At 37.7% G+C, this 19,984-nt stretch overlaps 1 protein-coding gene and 2 pseudogenes across 4 annotated transcripts in view; 1 reads left to right on the forward strand and 2 right to left on the reverse strand.

Moving 5' to 3' along the window:
* The window catches only part of RBM39 (RNA binding motif protein 39), a 31,076-nt gene extending 19,779 nt beyond the window's left edge, over positions 1 to 11,297 (reverse strand). For 2 of the 4 annotated variants that reach the window (XM_029915905.1, XM_029915904.1), the window contains exons 1-6: positions 10,979 to 11,296; positions 10,299 to 10,362; positions 8,501 to 8,550; positions 3,939 to 4,133; positions 1,573 to 1,638; positions 1,423 to 1,476 (exon numbers count right to left, since the gene is read on the reverse strand). In XM_029915905.1, the coding sequence (XP_029771765.1) occupies positions 1,423 to 1,476; positions 1,573 to 1,638; positions 3,939 to 4,133; positions 8,501 to 8,550; positions 10,299 to 10,349 (416 nt within the window). In that variant the 5' untranslated portion in view covers positions 10,350 to 10,362; positions 10,979 to 11,296. Of the gene's footprint in view, positions 1 to 1,422; positions 1,477 to 1,572; positions 1,639 to 3,938; positions 4,134 to 8,500; positions 8,551 to 10,298; positions 10,363 to 10,978 lie in introns of all 4 variants that reach the window. The other 2 variants (XM_029915907.1, XM_029915906.1) reach the window with 2 other exon arrangements.
* Positions 11,298 to 15,573: 4,276 nt separating this feature from the next.
* LOC115275229 lies at positions 15,574 to 15,906 on the forward strand (annotated as a pseudogene).
* A 146-nt stretch (positions 15,907 to 16,052) lies between these two features.
* LOC115275649 lies at positions 16,053 to 16,212 on the reverse strand (annotated as a pseudogene).
* Between the last annotated feature and the right edge of the window lie 3,772 nt (positions 16,213 to 19,984).

Raw genomic sequence — 19,984 nt, forward strand, 5'->3', positions numbered from 1 at the left:
TTTAGTATCCAAAAGAATGTGTCTTGATTGTTATAAAATACAGAGTACCAATAAGCAAATCAAAAATGAAAAGCAGGGAATTATACAAATTATCAGTAGTGGGAAATCAACTTAATTGTTTTTACATATAGCCTTGATAACTGACAGCATTTCTGATTATATGGAGGGAACTAAAGTGCCCAAGTTGAGTAACAGAGCACAAGACATGAAACTTAATTTCATGAATTTTAAGGAAAAAACAGAAGTGCCTATTAACATTTATTAGAAACATCACTAAGGTTACTTTAAGTGAATCCTTAAAGACAAACACAAACATGTTCTTATCCACATTCTGAACATTCTCAGGAAATACTTTTGGAAGTATTCCACCTACAAAATTCTGGTACATTTCCTTGAGGAATCAAACATATTTTTTTTTAATGTTTTATTTATTTTTGATACAGAGAGAGACAGAGCATGAGAGGGGGAGAGGCAGAGAGAGAAGGAGACACAGAACCAGAAGCAGGCTCCAGGCTCTGAGCTAGCTGTCAGCACAGAGCCCGATGTGGGGCTCGAACCCACGAACGTGAGATCTGACCTGAGCCGAAGCCGGACACTTAACTGACTGAGCCACCCAGGCGCCCCTCAAACATATTCTTGTAAGACAGAGGTACAAAGCTAGAATGCATCCATAAAACGAGAACTATAAAAGGGGATCTTCTTAGGAAAGTAAAAAATAGGGAAAGCTCAGTGTTACAAAAAACAGCTTTTAAAGATACTAAAGTTTTCATCAAATCTTAAAATTATATCAAACAATACCAAGTTAAAACGTGCCCTTTAAGGGAAGCCAGAATATCAGTAAAGAACAATGCTGCCATTTAACAAAATGTTCCCCGAACCAAAATAAAATGGAAGGTACAAGGAAGTCTTATATTTAAGAGAAAAAGAACTCAAACATTCGAGAACGTTATGATTACTGCTTAGAAACAAGTTAGCCTTGTTAAAAATTCTGGAAATGAAGTACTTTATCTCAGTAAAGAGAGCCAAATGATAAAACTCGTGACTGTTACAACCACTTTCCCATGAAGCTACTTCAGTAAAATGTATTAATTCTAATTTTAGTAAAACTTAATTTCGAAGACAAGCAAAATCTATTTAAAATCTTCTATAGCTACCATTAAAATATTTACTCAAAAGCGATTTAAGAGCACATGTATTATCTACTCATTAAAATAATTACTACTCCATTCTTGGTAATGTTAATTAAAATGAAAACTTACAAATCCACACTAAAAGTATACCAGTACTACTCATGGAAGCAAAATATAGTACAAATATGGTCCAAATTATTAACTGTTAATTTAGTACTACCATATGCTCTAAAAGCTTTAAAAAAAAAAAAAAACTTAAAGTGCTAAAGAAAAAAACAGGGACAACAGCTACCTCACAGGGCTCTTGTCTTTTCTGAATGGACTTTTGCTTCGGGAGCGTCGTCTGCTGCAAAGTTAAAAAGTTTCAGAAATTACCCAAACAAGTACACCACATCAGTTCCTTAAAAAACAATTTAAACAATTCAGAAGTATGTTTAAAAACCTTAATTTGATGCTATGAGGCAACCCAATCTTTCCTCGGATGGCACTGTTAAATTTTGGTCCGGAGCTAAAAAGGAAACACAAAATTACACTAGTTACAGGGTTAGGGTCTTGCTAAGATCGCGTTCATGCGCTCTCCAGCAAGTTTAACATTGTTTAGACTGATTCTTTTCCACCTCAATTATGAAGAGGAAATAGACTTTTTCTCTTAACTCTATCCCAGGCAAACTGCTCTCATAGTTATCCATTCTGGACCACTGAGAGGTGCCAAGACCAAAGGTTACAGCCTCAAGATACTAAAAATTCTCACTCATTTTCAGTCTAGAATGTTTTTTTACACGTTTATGAATACACATTCCTGAGATTAAAAAAAAAAAGGTTAAATTATGTCACCCTGAACTTCCCTCACACCAGAATAACTGCAGTAACAATTTGGTGTGTATTTTTGCAGATCCTCTCAGGAATATATTTGTATGCATGTACATACATATACAATATTCATAATGTTTTGTTTAAGGAATGTTTAAAAACAAGGGACTAATTTTTTACATCATGAAACTTTTCCATGAAACAGTGAAGTCTCAGAGACGGCATGAAAGCATTTATGTCATACTTCACTTCTTTGTAGCAAAATATTCTATAGTAAAGATGTGTAATAAGTTCATACTTCAAAAGACATTTCATGAACTTGACATAATAAAAGAATGTTTTCAAAAATGTTATATAATTATTCTAAGATAGTTTTATTCTGAATCGTAAAAAGGCCCAAGTTTCTGGACCTTTTATTTTCAAAGACCAAACGAACTTATAGGGACATGTCAGATGTCCCTTAGTGCTCATCCTACTATCCTTTTCAGGAAGGGTAACAGAATGAAACAGTGGTATGTGATCGACATTTGGACTCATTTTCATGGACTCTATGCATACCTGCAACATGCAAGCAGTTCCAAATAAAACTACATATTAAATGGGCCCTTCACAATTCAGACTAATTACCATAATTAAGAGTATACATTTACTGGATAAATTAAAGATCACATGAAACCAAATATAAGAACTAAATCACTTTGAAGTCAGACCAGGATTATAGACTGACTTTGAATTTCCATCACTCAAGAGAGATAAATCATATTCAGAATGTAAGGTAATCCCCATTTAATTCATTCTGGTAAAAACAAATATTGTAACTTTTGATAAATTGGACAAAAAAAAGTACAGTATCTGGAATTTAAACAACACTGTGGTCCTCTTTCAGCTCTTAAAATGTTTATGAGATAAGCAGCTAGGATGAAAGTAGAGAACAAAGAGTTCAATCCTTTTTATTTTAAAGGTTCAAGAACCAGAATCAGAACCCCACGTGTTACTAACTTTTAACAGCTTCAAATAATACTAAAACATTTCAAGAATAGGAGTCATGTGGGTCCTTTATTTTCATTCTCTTCTCAATTCAATACTCATTAAATTTATCTGTCAGTTATTACCTTCTTCTTTAAAGATGAGAAAACTCAAGCTTGGAGTATTAACTTGCCCAAGTGAAAAGAGCCAATGTCTTATTAAGGTCTGTCTGTCTTTGAATCCCATCTCTAAACATTCAAGTGTTACTTTTAAAATAACCTCCCACAGTTTACAACAGTATGTTCATTAAGAGGAAAGAACTTCATAAAACACTAAGGACTGCTAACTAGATTTAATCTTTGCTTAAGAGTTGTACGTAGGTTCCTTCCAAACTTATTGTTTTTTACACGACTGTAAAAAAATTTCCAGCTTGTTACATAACCACATTCAAATTTCCATAGTGATTTCAAAGCACTTTTATTAGTGTCTTGTCTTTTTCAAAAACCTCAAATAAATGTGACGAGCCCAAGTTGATCATTATAAAGGAGCATACTCCAAATTCACAAATGGTCTGTCATTTCAGCTGAAAACAGCCAGACAAGATTAACAACTAATTACATATTTGACTAATTATAACTTGTTACATATTTGAGCTTTAAAATTTTTAACAAGTTAATGTTCAGTAAAGAAACTCTGAATAGCTCACACACCTTTAAGCTTTCAAATTTTGGCACTACAATATCAAGTTTTTAAAACACTGCAGTGCTTTGGTTTAGTGCTAGTATAGATGGCATACAGTTAGATATTTTAAATGGAATAACAGAAAATCTGTATGCTTAGTAATACAAAAGTTACGTATTGGTCCATATGCTGTATTTCTACTTTGCTAGTCTTTCCAATGCCAATCCCTTATCTAACGCTTTTCATATTGAAAAACAAAATTTTACAATGCAAATTTTCCGGGTTAAATTATTTTATGGATATCCAGAGAATGACTCTCAAACCAAAATCATCATAACTATAGTTACATACTAAGGACTTCTGTAGCGGCCTCTGAATCTGCGATCTCGACTTCTTGAGCGGCTTCGTCTCCTTTCTTTGCTTCTACTTCGCTTCCTTTCACGGCTTTTACTCTTTTTCCTTTCTCTATCTCTACTTCGTTTCCGTTCCTTACTTTTGCTTCTTTTACGTTCATGACTACGACTTCTGCTCTTGCTTTTTTTCCTCCTGAGAAGAAAAAAAAATTACTATTATCTTGCTAGCTTAAGAGTACTTCCTTTTACGGTCAGAAATCTTATCATCTTTTTTTTTTAATCTTGCTTTTACTAGGATATGTAATCATACTTAAGGAAAAATAATTCGTAGGTTAAGGTAAATAGCACCCTACCTTTGCCTTCTAGTACTTAAAAATAGTCAGTCAGTTGACAATTATTTGAGAGAGCAGGAACTATAATGAATGATCTCTCCTGAAATTCAGTTACAGCTTTTACAAGGAAAGGATTTGCTGGGAGGTAGAAGATCAAAACTTGAACTTTAAAATAAAATTTGACCAACATACCTGGCCAACGTAAAAGATTTACTGTAATCGACAAGATACAGTAATAAAATCAAAATTACAATATGTTAACATCGAAGTAATAGTGGGTCATACACAAAACTTTTCATAAAAACTTAATTTCCCTTACATTAGCCAAATTTGACCCAATTTACATGTATGAATATGATAATTTATACTCTCAAAGGGCCATACAAGCATCAGTATTTTGGTTTTCAAGGGAAAATCACAAGTAATGACAAAGGACAATAAAACTAAGGCAATAAAATGCATTGATACACCTAGACTTTATTTTCTATTAAAAGTTATAATGAGTACACCAGAAAATGGGGAGGATGCCATTTTATACAAGCCTGTGAGGTGCAATCAAAAACAAGGACCAACACCTTTATCTTTATAAAATCTCAAACTCTGAAAGGTAAAAAAGCCAGTCAGTCATATCTTTCTGTCATTTCTGTATTCTTCACAGTATACCACCCACTCATTTCATAAGTAAATCTTACCATCTGTACCTCTGTGTCATCACCCAAATTTTAGAGGTGCCTTCAGATATTTCAATATAAATTGAAAGACATTTCAAAATAAACTTATTCCGCTAAAATGTCAATTTGTAGTGGCTAAAAGATCATTAAGACATTTTGACAACTCTACATCATTTGGAAAATTTAATTAAACTGTTTAGTCCTTATCACAGCAAAGTTAGCACAAGAGCAATTGAAGTCTGCCTCAGAGAACCTGTAAGCAGCAGGTCATCTTAGAGTGCATTGAAAATAGAAAATGAAGACACCCACCTTCTGGAATCTTGAAACCCACACTCCAATCACAAGGAGATGTAGAGCTTTCCAAGGAGGCAGAAACTTTGTCTAAAATTTCAAGATAATCCACCTGACTGTCAGAAATGTATATGCTAGGTAGCACATGACAGAAAATTAGGCTACACTCATTATTTATATAGAAGTCATCAAAGCAAAGCTCAGAAGAGCAACAGATAACATTCCAACTCTGTTGCCTAAACACCTGACACTACGTCTTAGCCTTGCCTTAAGCATTCTGTGAGATAGCTGTACTCAAAAGTCCTACAGATAATCAGGGGGCAAAGTAAAAAGTACTCCATCCCCCACAAAAAGGACAAATAAAGTTTTGCTCTGCTTATGGATAGCTTGTAACAGAGCGGCAGTTAACCTCCCAATCTACCTCTTTTTTAGGCCCAAAACATCCTCTGCCAAAAGAAAGGACTGGTAAATTGGAGAGCTTAACTTCAACTAAAAATTTTCCTAGAACCTTTTACAAATGAGTTCCCACCCACATCTGAAGGCAACCCCAGACAGGTAAAAAGACAACATACTAAGACATTCAGAAGCACGATCCTCTTCATTTAAAATCTCAGACAAAAACTTAAGAAAGCAGTATACTTCTCCGTAACAAAGTGCAGCTTGAAAGAACATTAAGTTAACTAAAGGGTTATCAGAATCCACACTAATAGTCAAATCCTGTTACAACTTAATAGGGACTTTCCAAAGTCTTTAGTGCAGTGGAATTTTGTACTGAACATCATTGAAGTAGTCCACTGGGCTGGGCCTTTGGACTTTTTGGTTATATGGTCTCTGCTGTAAAGGTGTTTTGCTATAACTGGATTTGACCTCTTCCATGTAAGAAGATCTAAAATTTAAATGCAAAGTACTCTGGAAAATAAGAAAAAAAATAGAAAAGTCATTTATTCCAAAATTTATAGATAATCCACACACAGTAGCCAATATATTTCAACTGTGTTGTTTTATTGTTATCCTTTGAGTAATTCCTAAAGAGCTTAACTGAATGGACTCTGGATTAGACTTTCCAAAAACGAGTACACTAATAATATTCCCATGAAGGCAAGCTCAGGCATACTTTGAGGTCTTGCCAAACTCAGGGGTATAGTTCCTCAGAAAGTAGGCTAATTGATAACCAGTTTGTATTAAACTTCGTTCCTTTTACTACTTCCAGAATATAACTGAATGTACAGATTGACAATCAGAATATTTTTTTTTAAAGAAAACATTTACTAGTCAAGTCTCAATTTCTCAGATGTGCATTTTCTTACTACCATCCCAATACTCAACTGCTTTAAAGGCAAGTTTTAGGATGAAAAATGCAACATGCACTTTCCTTTAACAGAATTTATACAGAATACTAAAACACAGAATGTTATTTGTTTTATATCTCATTTAACCTTACACACAAAAATTTTCTTCTAAATAACTTTCAAATTAATTTGAAAGCCTAATTCCCTTTAGAAAAATGAGTGGGAAATTCCTGATTGAACAAAAAAAAACATTTATTGAACAGCTTAAAGTGAGAAGTCTGACAGAAATAACATCTACATTTAAAAAAATACTAGATGGTAGTTAGGATATTTTAAAAAGGCATTCCCTTCAATAGCCAATGAAGGAAAATTACCCATTCTTCTATTTAGTGTCAGAAGACTCTTTAGACAAAAGTCATAAAGCATCAGCCATGGAGTGCTTGATGCTAAATTTCCAGGATAAGCTTGGTAGCTTTAATGAGCTTAGTTTAGATGCAGGATAAAACAAGTATAAACTGGAGTTAGAAGTAAGGAGTGACTGACATCTGAGAATGGTAGAACAAAGAAGTATGTGCCCAAAAGTGCATTGTTCTTATCCTATGGGCCCTCAAGGTGAGATCTTTACCCACACCTAGATTAGATAATTTAAATTTACATGGATAATCCTTCCCAGTTTTCATTATGAATTGCAGAATTGCAAATTAGAACCATTAATTAGGAAACTGCGACTTTGGTAAAAGGTCTAAAACTAGGCAACATTAAACCATTCAAAGATTGGTTGATTGCCTCAAACTATGTAAAGTCAAGAATAAACCCAGTATGATTAATTCCCACAATCTGTTGTGATCCGTGAGAACTATAACAGACCCTCCACCTAACTTTGTACCAAAACAAAAGATATTTTCCACAAATTGCAGCATTTTAATTAAACCCATTACTATATTACTTTAAGAGAAGGGTAAGAATAAAAAAACACTGATGTACAAAGCCTGCACAATCCAATCTAAGAATTTTCTCCTCTATTTTGTGAAATTCTATCAACCTACCAAACAAGAGTTGTGAGGATGTTGAAATAGTGTATTATGAAGCACTCTGAGCTCTTACTAGGTTAAGAGCCAAAATCAAATAAGCAGCAACATGTTATCACTGTTTTTCATCATGTATTATTAGGCCATGAACATTCACAAAGTTAACTTAAACAATTGAATACTTTTAACATGACCAAGGGATACTAAGAATCACTAATTTTAGAGCTGAAAGAAAATTCCAATAACAGGACGGAACATTGTAGAGTGGTTCTGGCTTATGCTTTTATTGAAACTTTTACTAGATTCTATACAGTATGTAGCAGAGTTCCTGTTACGGGTTACTCATTTAACCTAGTAACTCGTCTAAGCAAGCACAACTTAAAAATATTCCATTCTCACTGTTTGAGAAAACAAAAGCCATATAAGAAGCACCTAAGAAGTACTTAAGTATGCTATAATGTTACTATAAAAAGGACCTTTAAGCAGCAAGGAGCATAAATAATTCACAGCTCTGACTCTTTCAGTGATTTAGAACAAATATTTTCCATGGCCTGGTTATTTATTACCTTTTCTTCTTCCTAACCCATCTTCAGTGGATATGATAGTTTTATTGATAACATGCCACCAAAATATTAAGCCAAAGTTAATAAATTGAAGACAAAAGACAAACTGTAATACAGGAACTCTTATCCAGATTATCATGGACAGACTTAGAGGAAAAGATATCCAAAAGGTCCCTGACACTACATCCTAAAATCTAGGGAAACAGTACATAGTTTCATGTCCTTAAATAGTTTCTTGTCTCAGAAGGTAAAGAACCACTTTTCTAAGAGACAAAGAAAAGCTTCTGAAGAAACCTTTTAGTTTGATGCTATAGCCACAGGAACACAACTTAAGATCTCAATCACACAAAGGTTCCCCCCACCCCAGGTCCCTTCTTATAACTTACTTTTTGCTACGTTCTTCATGGCCGTTAGCACTGCTCAACTTGTTCTCATCCTAAGCAGGGTTGATAGAAGAACATCATGAGGACGAAGTGGTAACATTTCAAGTTGTCAAAGGGTAAAGGGAATAGGAATAAGAAAATACAAAACAATTTTAAAACTAATTACTTGCTTATAATTTAACATGGAAGGCTATAAAAAAATTTAGATGGGTATGTGTTTAACCACTTTGTTGCTTACAATTAAGTCATCGTGATACAAAAATAAAAATGCATATTAACATGTTAAATTTTACTTTCTTATATAGTTAGATTATTAAGTTATCCAGATTTACAATGTTCAAGTGGTTAAATAGAATTTCTATAAAACATGAATGAAGTCCTGTTTTGAGTTTTATTCCATGTGCTATGGTCCCTTTGGTCAGTACCACGGCTCTATTTCTGCCTAAGCCCCAAGTGGCCATGCTAGCAGCCAGCCACTATCGATTTCCTGTGACCGATGCCATTCCTGAGATCTTCGCCCATTTCCGTTGGAGGGTTGGGACTGTAAGAGCTTGATGCCACCTCTGTCACACATCTCGCCCTGAAGCAAACAGGGATTCACACTGCTTTAGTAATGTTGACTCCCAAGAACCCAAGAAAGTCAATTAATAATCCACCAGTCCAGCCTAAACATTTCTTACTTCCATACCTGTTTACATGGAATTACATCCATGTTAAATTAAGACACAAGAATCTTAACATTAAAATAGAACGTTCTTCAAGAGTCTAAGCATTATAAAACTACATACGCTATTTAAAGCTAAAAAGAATTCATCCATATTGGTACCACATGGTCGTGCTATACAATCCAAAACAAACGTATTATTTTTAAAAGGTTTAGCGCAATGTTTAGTTTTAAAGTTTGATCACATCAGTTATAGAAGTACTAACTTACAAAGCTTTCAGTTTGCGACACCAGTGATAATGCATGCATACTGCTATTTTCACCACCAACCGGTGAAAGAATGAAGACACTTTTACTGTGATACTGAAATGGGTCAAAGACTATACTGTACTATTAGCCAAAATAATTCCTCTGTAGCTTTTAGTGTGAAATACTATGGCAGGGACTAATTAAAAATAAAATATGGAGAACAGTAAAAAGTCATCAAGTGACTCTTAAGTTTGTGATACTGCCTCCTTTGCTTTAAAAAAAATTTCTTTTCAGGGATCCAAGAATTTTAGTAATTTTTAACTGAGCAGCAGATCATCACCTGCCTGTTTCAATATATACTATCACCAGTCATTTATATAGAGGAAAATTTAAATCTCACCCATTTCTTCTTGTAAAACTTAAAGATTTGCTTGCCACAGACTGGTCGTGCTTTGTTATTCTTGGACCCCTGCTATTTTCCCAAACCACTACATTCACCTTTTTGCTATACCAAACTGGAGCTGGTAATTCTTAGTTGAGTCATTTTACCTAGGGGACCACGGTACAGCGATAAGTCACTCAATTACTACCTTATGATTGACAGTTCACACTGGAATCAAAGGTGAATTCATGGGAGTAGAGGTGAGATATCGTTAGGCAAGTCTACAAAGAGAGATAGATGGGCATTTATTCATCACGCTGAAGTGAAACTACTGCACAATATTATTACATCAATAGCATATATTTACTTTTGTAAGTTACACGTAATGCATCTCTGATAAGATAAATCAAGAGGGCTCCGGGGAGGTTAGTTTACATTTCAGCAGTAGTTTCGTGATAATGCTAAATTAAGAAATATATAAACCTCACCGACATGTTTTTTCTCACCTTCTTGTAAGGAGCCTCAAGCATTGCTTCAATATCAATATCGTCTGCCATTTTCTCTAAACGCCTGAAAATAAGAAAGGTAATTCAGTGAGTAAATATATTTCAATTCCGCTCTGTTTCTTCCTTACAAGACAAACTCCAAAACTTCAGAAAATACTTCAAAAGTCCTGGAATGACTAATGTGGCACGATGCACTTTACCAGTCTTGGTAACTAAATCTGAAATGCCCCGAAGGCCAAACAGACAGCAATATATTAAACGTACGATCAAAAAGCAGCCACAATTAACTACAAAAACAGAACGCGCGCGACTCGAGCGAGAGCGCCTCTTCCAGCACAAAACCCGCGCTGCCATTTTAGGGGCAAAGGGAAACTCCCTCAGTTGGGAGGGGTTGTGTGCCATGGTAGCGTTCGGCTGGCGCCATATTGGGAGGTCGCGGCCGGCCCAGGCCTCTAAAGAACCGGCCTCCATCCGCCCGAGGCCTCTCTGGGGTCCCTGCCACCCACGAGCCTGAAATCTACACGACCGGAAAATAAGGGTGCGGTCGCCGAAATGGAGCCGATTTCTCGAGAACCTGCCCCTCCCCCAGTCGTTAAAGACCGCCTAAGGAGTGCCCCTCAAGCCAGACGAAAACTAAACCTCTGAAAAGCTTTGACAATACGCTACCGACAGCTCCTTACCTGGGCGGGCTTTCGGGCCCCTGGGGTGCCTGTATTCGGAAAGACGGGGGCTGCTGCTGCTGCCGCCGCTGTTTCTACTGTTAAGCCCCTAGGCCCAGGCCGTGGTACCGCCCAGCCCGAATTTCGGGCTCCGAGGGCGGATAGGCCCGAGCGAATCTAAAAAAAACAATGGGATTAGAAGAGCCCGCGCGGAAGTGCAGGTCGGCGGCTTCGGCAGCTCAGGATCCACCCCTGCGACAGCTTCAGCAGGCTCTCTGAAATGGCGGCCGCTGCTTCCCCGTACTCACATCCAGCAACACACATACACACACACAAACACACGGGGCCTCACAGAGCCCTCAGCACGGGCTCTCGCGAGAAGTTGCCCCTAGTTCCAGGCCGTAGCCGCCGAAATATCGCGAGATGTAAGCATGGCCAGAGCGACCATGGCCCAATCTCGCGCAATGATTGCGCCACAGATATTCCCATCCCCCACCCAGAGAGGCGCCTTTGACACCCCCTCCACCTAGACTTCCGTATCTCGCGAGACCGTGCAAGTAGCTAGAGCAAGACAGTTGGTACACTTCCTGTCAATCTTTTTAAAAGCTGAACGCTGAAAGGAGCTCTGAGGTCGCCTCCTCCCGGTGGCGCCTCCTCAACAGCTATCTGAAGGTTTCTCTCTCAGAGCTGAGTGCCTCTCCCCTCCCCCGGGCTTCCCACCCTGGTGTCCGTCAAGGTCGCCATAAGGCAATCTAGTCCATATGGCGATAGAATAAAACAAAAAGCGTTATGTATATAAAGGTTATCCGCCAAGGGTGAAGAAGTGAAAAACACGTGAGAGGGAAGGCGACAAGAATCCGTACAGGGGTAGGGGGCTAGAGGGATATGGGTGTGGAATAAAAACTGGGTTTTTCCGGCATTTTTGAGCCAGTGGGCTAGGCGCTGCTAACAAAATACGCTTGGAAATAGTGCAGAAAGACAATGAGGTGAAAAAATAAACTGCTTCCCTTGGCAATTGATTACCTTGTGTTCCGGTTTTATCGGCTGGCCTTGTATCGGGTTACTATTGTTTCTTTAAAAAAAAATGTCCCCCATTACCCTGGGACTCCTCTCCTCATTCCTCAAGCCTCCCAGATACCTGGCATTACAGTATAAAAGCACCACTTGCTCTTTGGTCAACGCTGTGAAAAAGAAGGAGCAGCGGAGAGGTCATTGGCTATAAGGCTTTCTCTTCCAAAATAAAAATGTTTGAAAAACATCGAAGAATTAAAAGCAAAAAAATCTCACAAATAAGTCTATTAACAGTTCAATAATAGGGTAAGATCTCACGTGAGATAACTTGGTTCATGTAGCTGCTCCCAACACTGTGTGACCTTGGACTTAAATTAATCTCTTAGAGCCTATCCTCCATTTCCTCTTGTGAAGAAGGGGGTAGTATAATTACTAGGCTAAGCTTCTTGAGACTGCCCTAGGCCAATGATAACACACTAACTGAATTCTGTACTTGGCCTGGGCAGGGAGAATTAAGACCTTGTGGGACTATAGTGAGGATTACATGAGATAATGTCATAAAGTGCCTGGAATATTATTTCATCCTCAGAAAAGTTCTTCTTTTTTTTTAATTGTTTAAATTTGCTTTAGAGAGCTAGAGAGAGACAGCATGAGCAGGGAAGGGTCAAAGAGAGAGGTAGACCCAGAATCCGAAGAAGGCTCCAGGATCTGAGCTGGCCCTCAGCACAGAGCCTGACACGTGTCTCGAAGCCACGAACGGTGAGATCATCACCTGAGCCAAAGCTGGAGACGACGCTTAACTGACTGAGCCATCCAGGCGCCCCAGAAAAGTTAACTTCTGTTAATACTAAACAATTATTTGAAGGAAATGTAGGTGTAAAGGAGCTTTACAATTCTGGTTGACTTTCCACACAGGTGCTTCTCTTAGAGGATTAATAGATTTTATATAATTAGTAATATTTCCTTACTCCTTTCCTGAAAATTAATATCCTCTTTTAATTTTTTGTGTTGAAAATCATCACAAAACGTTGAGGCATACTATGTTCAAGCTAACAAAATAGTTAACTTTTGCCTTCTCTTTTCCCCTTTAATTTCATTGTGACTTGTTAATTGTGCAAATATCAAAGCAGAAAGGTGGCTGGCCCCTTATTAGTTTTTTTGTTTGAGAACATGCCGGCACAAAATTTGACCTTAACCTCTACACTTATTTGAGAATAGGGAGGTTTTAAGCCTTCAGCCACTTGATTATTGAATATTTCTTAAATTGTTTTCTGTTCAAGGATGACCAGAGTGAACCTGAACATTTAGAGCACAAACACCAGCTGGAAAACTCGGTTTCAAAAACAAATATATTTTTTATGTTTTAAAAGAAGACATTAAAAACATAATATGCAGGGCACCTGGGTGGCTCAGTCAGCTAAGCCGCCGACTTCAGCTCAGGTCATGACCTCACGGTACGTCAGTTTGAGCCCTGCGTCAGGCTCTGGACTGACAGCTCAGAGCCTGAAGCCTGCTTCAGATTCTGTATCTCCCTCTCTGCCCTCCCCTGCTCATGTTCTCGCTCTCAAAAATAAATAAATGTTAAAAAAACATAATATGCTTTTCATTCATTTTACAAAACCTCTCTTTGCCTGGCTCATGGACTTCTGTGTAAATTAATTTCATCATTTTTTTCCCCTTTCATCATTTTATTCTCAAGTCATTTGAAGCAGAAGGTCATTGGTTTAAATCATCACCACCATCAGGAATATTATTCTGTTCTATAAGGTGTAGAGAGGAGGACACAGAATAACCAAAACCTTGGGATACAGGATGTAATAGATACTACTTTTATAGAATTTGACTGAAGGTTAAAAACACTTTGCCAATGTCTGATGTCAGGGTGCCTGGCTGCCTCTGTCTGTGGAGCATGCAACGCTCTCTTTTTTTAATGTTTATATTTGAGAGAGAGAGAGAGAGAGAGAGAGAGAGAGAGAGAGAGAGTGCATGAGGGGTTGGGGAGGGTTGGACAGACAGCAAGAAGGAGACACAGAATCTCAAAGAGGCTTCAGGCACTGAGCTGTCAGCACAGACCTCAACTCTGGCCCCAAACTTGAGACTGGCAAGATCATGACCTGAGCTACAGTCAGATCCTTAACCAACTGAGCCACCCAGGCTCCCCTGAGCATGCGACTCTTGATCACAGGGTTGTGAGATCAAGCCCCATATTGGGTATAGAGATTACTTGAAAGTAAAATCTTTTTGGTGCCTTGGAGACGGGCTAAATGGATAAGGGGTACTAAAGAGAGCACTTTTATTGTGAGCACTGGATGTTGAATATAAGTGATGAATCACTGAATTCTACTCCTGATTCCAATATTGCACTTTATGTTAACCAAAATTTAAATAAATAAGTAAATGAATAATAAAATATTTCTTACTACATAAAATCTTTTTAAAATATATATTTTGGGGTGCCTGGGTGGCTCAGTCGGTTAAGCGGCCAACTTAAGAGTCAGGAACCATGCTTCAGACTCTGTATCTCCCTCTCTCTGCCCCTACCCTGTTCCCTCTTATCTCTCTTTCTAAAAAATAAACATTAAAAAAAATTTTTAATGATATTTTTGATATTGGCATTTCTCAAGTAAATAAAATCTTTTTTAAAAAATAGCAAATATAGTCAGTCCTAAAATTTCATAAAATTTTCTAATGTAGTCTCCTATACCTTTCCAATTAAAATCACAAATCTCAACTCAATTACTCAATTACACATATTTAATTAGAATCTTAAGTATGCAAAATTCTCTTAAACATTACAACTTAATTATACATACAAAGTGTCCCTGGGGTGCCTGGGTGGCTCAGTCTGTTAAGCATTTGATTTTGGCTCAGAACATGATCTCGCTGTTCCTGGGATCAACCCCCATGTTGAGCCCCAAATCCGGCTCTGAGCTAAAAACATAGAGACTTCTTGGGTTCTCTCTCTCCTCTTTCTGCCTCTCCCCCATTCACACAGGCACTCTTTCTAAATAAATAAATAAACTTTAAAAATAAAATTTAGGGGTACCTGGGTGACTCAGCTGGTTGAGCACCTGACTTTAGCTCAGGTCATGATCTCTTAGTTTGTGGGTTTCAGACCTGCATCAGGCTCTGTGCTGACACCTCAGAGCCTGGAGCTTTCTTGCTTAAGATTCTGTATTTCCCTCTCTCTCTGCCCCTCCCATGCTCATGCTGCATCTCTCTTAAAAAATAAATATTTTAAAAATTTAGGGGCGCCAGGGTGGCTCAGTCGGTTAAGCATCTGGCTTTGGCTTAGTTCATGATCTCAAATTCTGTGTCTGCCTCTCTCTCTGACCCTCCCCTGCTCGTGCTGTCTCTGTCTCTCAAAAATAAATTAAAAAAAAAGAAAGAAAAGTTTAATAAATAAATGAAATAAATTTAAAAAATGTTTCAAAGTATCTCAAAACTTAATATAAAAGATTTGACATTATATGTATATATATATATACATATATATATATATACACACACACACACACACACACACACATATATATATATATAAAAATTTAAACCTTTCTTTTTAAAAACATACCCCAGTGTAGAGTAGGAACTGCGGCGGTCGGAGTCATGGCAGGACAAGCGTTTAGAAAGTTTCTTCCCCTCTTTGACCGAGTTTTAGTTGAAAGGAGTGCAGCCGAAACTGTAACCAAAGGAGGCATTACGCTTCCAGAAAAATCTCAAGGAAAAGTTTTGCAAGCAACTGTAGTAGCTGTTGGATCAGGCGCTAAAGGAAAGGGTGGAGAGATTCAACCAGTCAGTGTGAAAGTTGGAGATTAAGTTCTTCTCCCAGAATATGGAGGCACCAAAGTAGTTCTAGATGACAAGGATTATTTCTTATTTAGAGATGGTGACATTCTCGGAAAATATGTAGACTGAAATAAATCATTATTGAAATGACATGAAGTGAAGCTGCCCATTCCAGTGAAGTTGTGAAATCTCTCATCATGTAAATAATTTTCATGTCTCTTTTTTATAATAAACTAATGGTATCCAAACTAATATAAAATAAATAAATAAATAAATAAAAATATACCCATAAGAGAAGAATTTTATTGTCTCAAAAAACTTGATATTGACATCCCAAAAGAATTCATATACTATCTCACAAGACCAACGTTCCTTTTTGGCCAGAATTTTTCAATTGGCAATAAACACACCTCAGGTAAACCTCATTGGCTAGGATACTGCCACTGTGCAAAGCTTTGGCCAGCATTTTTGACCTGGACCAAAGACCATGGTTTCATAGTCTGCCTGATAGATTCCAGCAATATTCTTGAGCCACTGACAGGCACAATGAACCTTTTTTTTCTTTCCTAAGTCATTATGAACTCAAGAATCTCAAGCCTCTTCATATAGATGGAATGAATTTTGCCACCCATATGACTTTTGCCTGATTTGGGTGTATGAAACTATTGATCCTACCTCTTAGTACTTGGTTATTTAATCAATTTACTGATTGAATTTGGCATTTGTTTCAAAGACTTATCTGTCTACTGGCCATAATGTCAGGGACAGTTTAGTGACCTATCCTAAAGGAATGTTCATCAGCTTGGAGAATAATTAATCCTTAAGAGAAGAGGATATTTTTCAGGGGTACATTATTAGCCAGTTATTTCAGGTTGATACCACAGACTAAGACTCTCATAATTTTGCTTGGTGTCACCAACAAAGAATCCTGTTCCTCAGACTTAAGATACAGTTTCTTAAGATCCTGTGTGAACTAGATAAGGAAGCAACAATTGATGTTTTTGCCACAGTTTAATATTTGGTTACAAAAGTACAATGTTTTGAACTCCCATAGGGGCGCCTGGGTGGTTCAGTCGGTTAAGCCTCTGACTTCAGCTCAGGTCAAATCTCACTTTTGTGGGTTGGAGCCCCGCTTCAGGCTCTGTGCTGACAACTAGCTCAGAGCCTGGAGCCTGCTTACGGTTCTGCGTCTCCTTCTCTCTCTCTGCCCCTCCCCCTCTCATGCTCTGTCTCTTTCTGTATCAAAAATAAATAAAACATTAAAAAAAATAAACTCCCATAGTTAAGGGAATCAAGAAAATCAAAGGGCACTAATGAATAAGATGATAATGCTGCCTCTCTGTCCATCTCATGGGTAAAAGGACTGCCCAAAACACTATTTTAGCCTGAAAATAAAAATGAAAATATTCAATACACTATAACAAAAAGAATTTAGAACATTCTTTTGGAGTTTTATCAGTGAAATATGCCATTTACTGATTCATTTATAAATATTTAGAACTTGGATGCCTGGGTGGCTCAGTCGGTTAGGCATCCAACTTCAGCTCAGGTCATGATCTCATTGTTCATGATTTCAAGCCCCACATCAGGCTCTGTGCTGACAGTTCAGAACCTGGAATCTGCTTCAGATTTTGTGCCACCCTCTCCCTCTGCCCCTCCCTTGCACTCTCTCTCTTTTTCTCAAAAATAAACATTAACATTTTAAATTATTTTCAGCACTCTGCAGGATGATTTGTGGGTACAAAATAAGGACACAGTCTCAAGGTGCCCCATTTCAGCTCAGATCATGATCTCAGGGTCCTGAGATTGAGCCTCGCATAGGGCTTTGCTGTGAGCATGGAGTGTGCTTAAGATTCTCTCTCCCTGGGGTGCGTGGGTGGCTCAGTCAGTGAAGTGTCTGACTTCAGCTCAAGTCAGGATCTCATGGTTTGTGGGTTCAAGCCCCACGTCAGGCTCTCTGCTATCAGCTCAAGTCTGCTTTGGATCCTCTGTCCCTCCTTTCTCTCTGCCCCTCCCCTGTGCTCTCCCTGTCTCTTTCTCAAAAAAAAATCTCTCCCTTTTTCTAAAAAAGAAAAAAGTTCCAGTTTAGTTAGGAAACACCTGAAGGAACAAAAATCATGTTTAAGATAGTGTTTTATATTAAAATTTTGCATGAGCTCAATACCTTGAACATCATAGTATTAATAATATCATATTTAAATGACAATAGTTTATAAACAATTTTCTGTACATTACCCCATTTATTCCTCTAAATCTGTTTATTTATTTATATCAAATTAAGTTAATTGATGAGATCAGACCATGATGGAAGTGGTCACAGAATCTTCTGGAAGGTACTGATTGATGTAGATCATTATAGAGTTAAGGAGTATTTTTTCAATATTTTATTTTGAAAATTATCAGTTGAGATAAATGTATATGTGCCCACCATATATTTTACATTTTTTAAAGTTTATGTATTTATTTGAAGAGAGAGAGAGAGAGAACTCATACATGCATGGATGAGCAGAGGAGAAACAGAGAGAGAGAGAGAGAGAGAGAATGCCAAGCAGGCTCTTTGCTGTCAGCATGGAGCCTGACATAGAGCTCATACTCATGAACCATGAGATCATGACCTGAACCAAAATCAAGTGTCAAATGCTTAACCAACTGAGCCCTCCTGGTGCCCTCACCTATTTTACATTTAACATTTTGTAACGTTTGCTTTACCACATATTTATGTACCTACCTTCTGTCTATCCCTTCATCCAGTTTAATTTTCAATTCTTTTTTTTTTTCTTAAGATTTTATCTTTGGGGCACCTAGGTGGCTCAGTTGGTTAAGCACCCAATTTCAGCTGGGGTCATGATCTCATGGTTCATGAATTCAAGCGCTGCATTGGGCTCTTTAGAGCCCACTGGGATCTTCTGTCTTCCTTTCTCTCTGTCCCTCTCCATCCCTCAAAAATAAACATTGAAAAAAAATCTTAAAAAGATTTTATCTTAAAAAAAAAAAAAAAAAAAGATTTTATCTTGGGCGCCTGGGTGGCTCAGTCAGTTGAGTGTCCAACTTTGGCTCAGGTCATGATCTCGCAGTCTGTGAGTTCAAGCATCATGTCAGACTCTGTGCTGACTGCTCAGAGCGTGGAGCCTGCTTCAGATTCTGTGTCTCCCTCTCTCAGCCCCTCCCCCACTCGTGCTCTGTCTCTGTCTCTCTCAAAAATAAATAAACATAAAAAAAAAGATTTTACCTTTAAGTGATCTCTACACTCAATGTGGTACTCAAACTCCGAGATCAAGAGTTGACTACCCCACGACTGAGCCAGCCAGGTGCCCCTTTAATACTTTTCAAAATAAATTATAGACATCAGTACATTAATCACTAAACACTTGAGCATTGCATCTTCTTTTGATTTAATTTTTTAATGTTTACCATTTACTTTTGAGAGAGAGAGAGCGAGAGAGCGAGCATGAGTGGGGAAGGGTCAGAGAGAAGGAGACACAGACTCTGAAGCAGGCTCCAGGCTCTAAGCTATCAACACAGAGCCTGATGTGGGGCTCGAACTCTCGGACTGTGAGATCATGACCTGAGTTGAAGTCAGAAGCTTAACCAACAGAGCCACCTAGACACACCAGAATTGCATATTCTTAACTAGAGTTTAATAGTTACATTTTTTTAAAATGAGGTAAATGTTACAGTGAAATGCACAAATCTTAACTGTACTAATAGATGAGTTTGACAAGTGCATACAAATCAAACAATATTTAAAAATGAAGGAATGGTAGAAACAGGCATAGAGGAACCAGACAAAGTAATATATATTTATCCTAAAATATCCTGATTTGACCACCAGAGAGCTGAATAAAACATTGTAAATTAGGAGGCAGTGTATTGTTGAAAAATATCTGCTAATGAGGTGCCTGTGTAGCTCAGTCAGCTGTGTCAGACTCTTGAGTTTGGCTCAGGTCACTATCTCACGGTTCATGGGTTTGAGTCCTGGGTCAGGGTCTGCGCTGACAGCATGGAACTTGTTTCGAATTCTCTCTCTCCCTCTCTCTGCTCCTCCCACTCTAAAAACAAACAAACATTTTAGCAAAATGTATTTGCTAACAAGGGGGCAACTGGTAGAGCATGTAACTCTTGATCCCCGGGTTATAAAATCGAGCCCCACATTGTGTATTAGAGACTACTTTAAAATAATAAAAAAAATCTTGGGACTCAGTCAGTTGAGCCAATGACTTCGGCTCA

The sequence above is a fragment of the Suricata suricatta genome, chromosome 12, assembly GCF_006229205.1.
Source record: "Suricata suricatta isolate VVHF042 chromosome 12, meerkat_22Aug2017_6uvM2_HiC, whole genome shotgun sequence".
Taxonomy (NCBI): Eukaryota; Metazoa; Chordata; class Mammalia; order Carnivora; family Herpestidae; genus Suricata; species Suricata suricatta.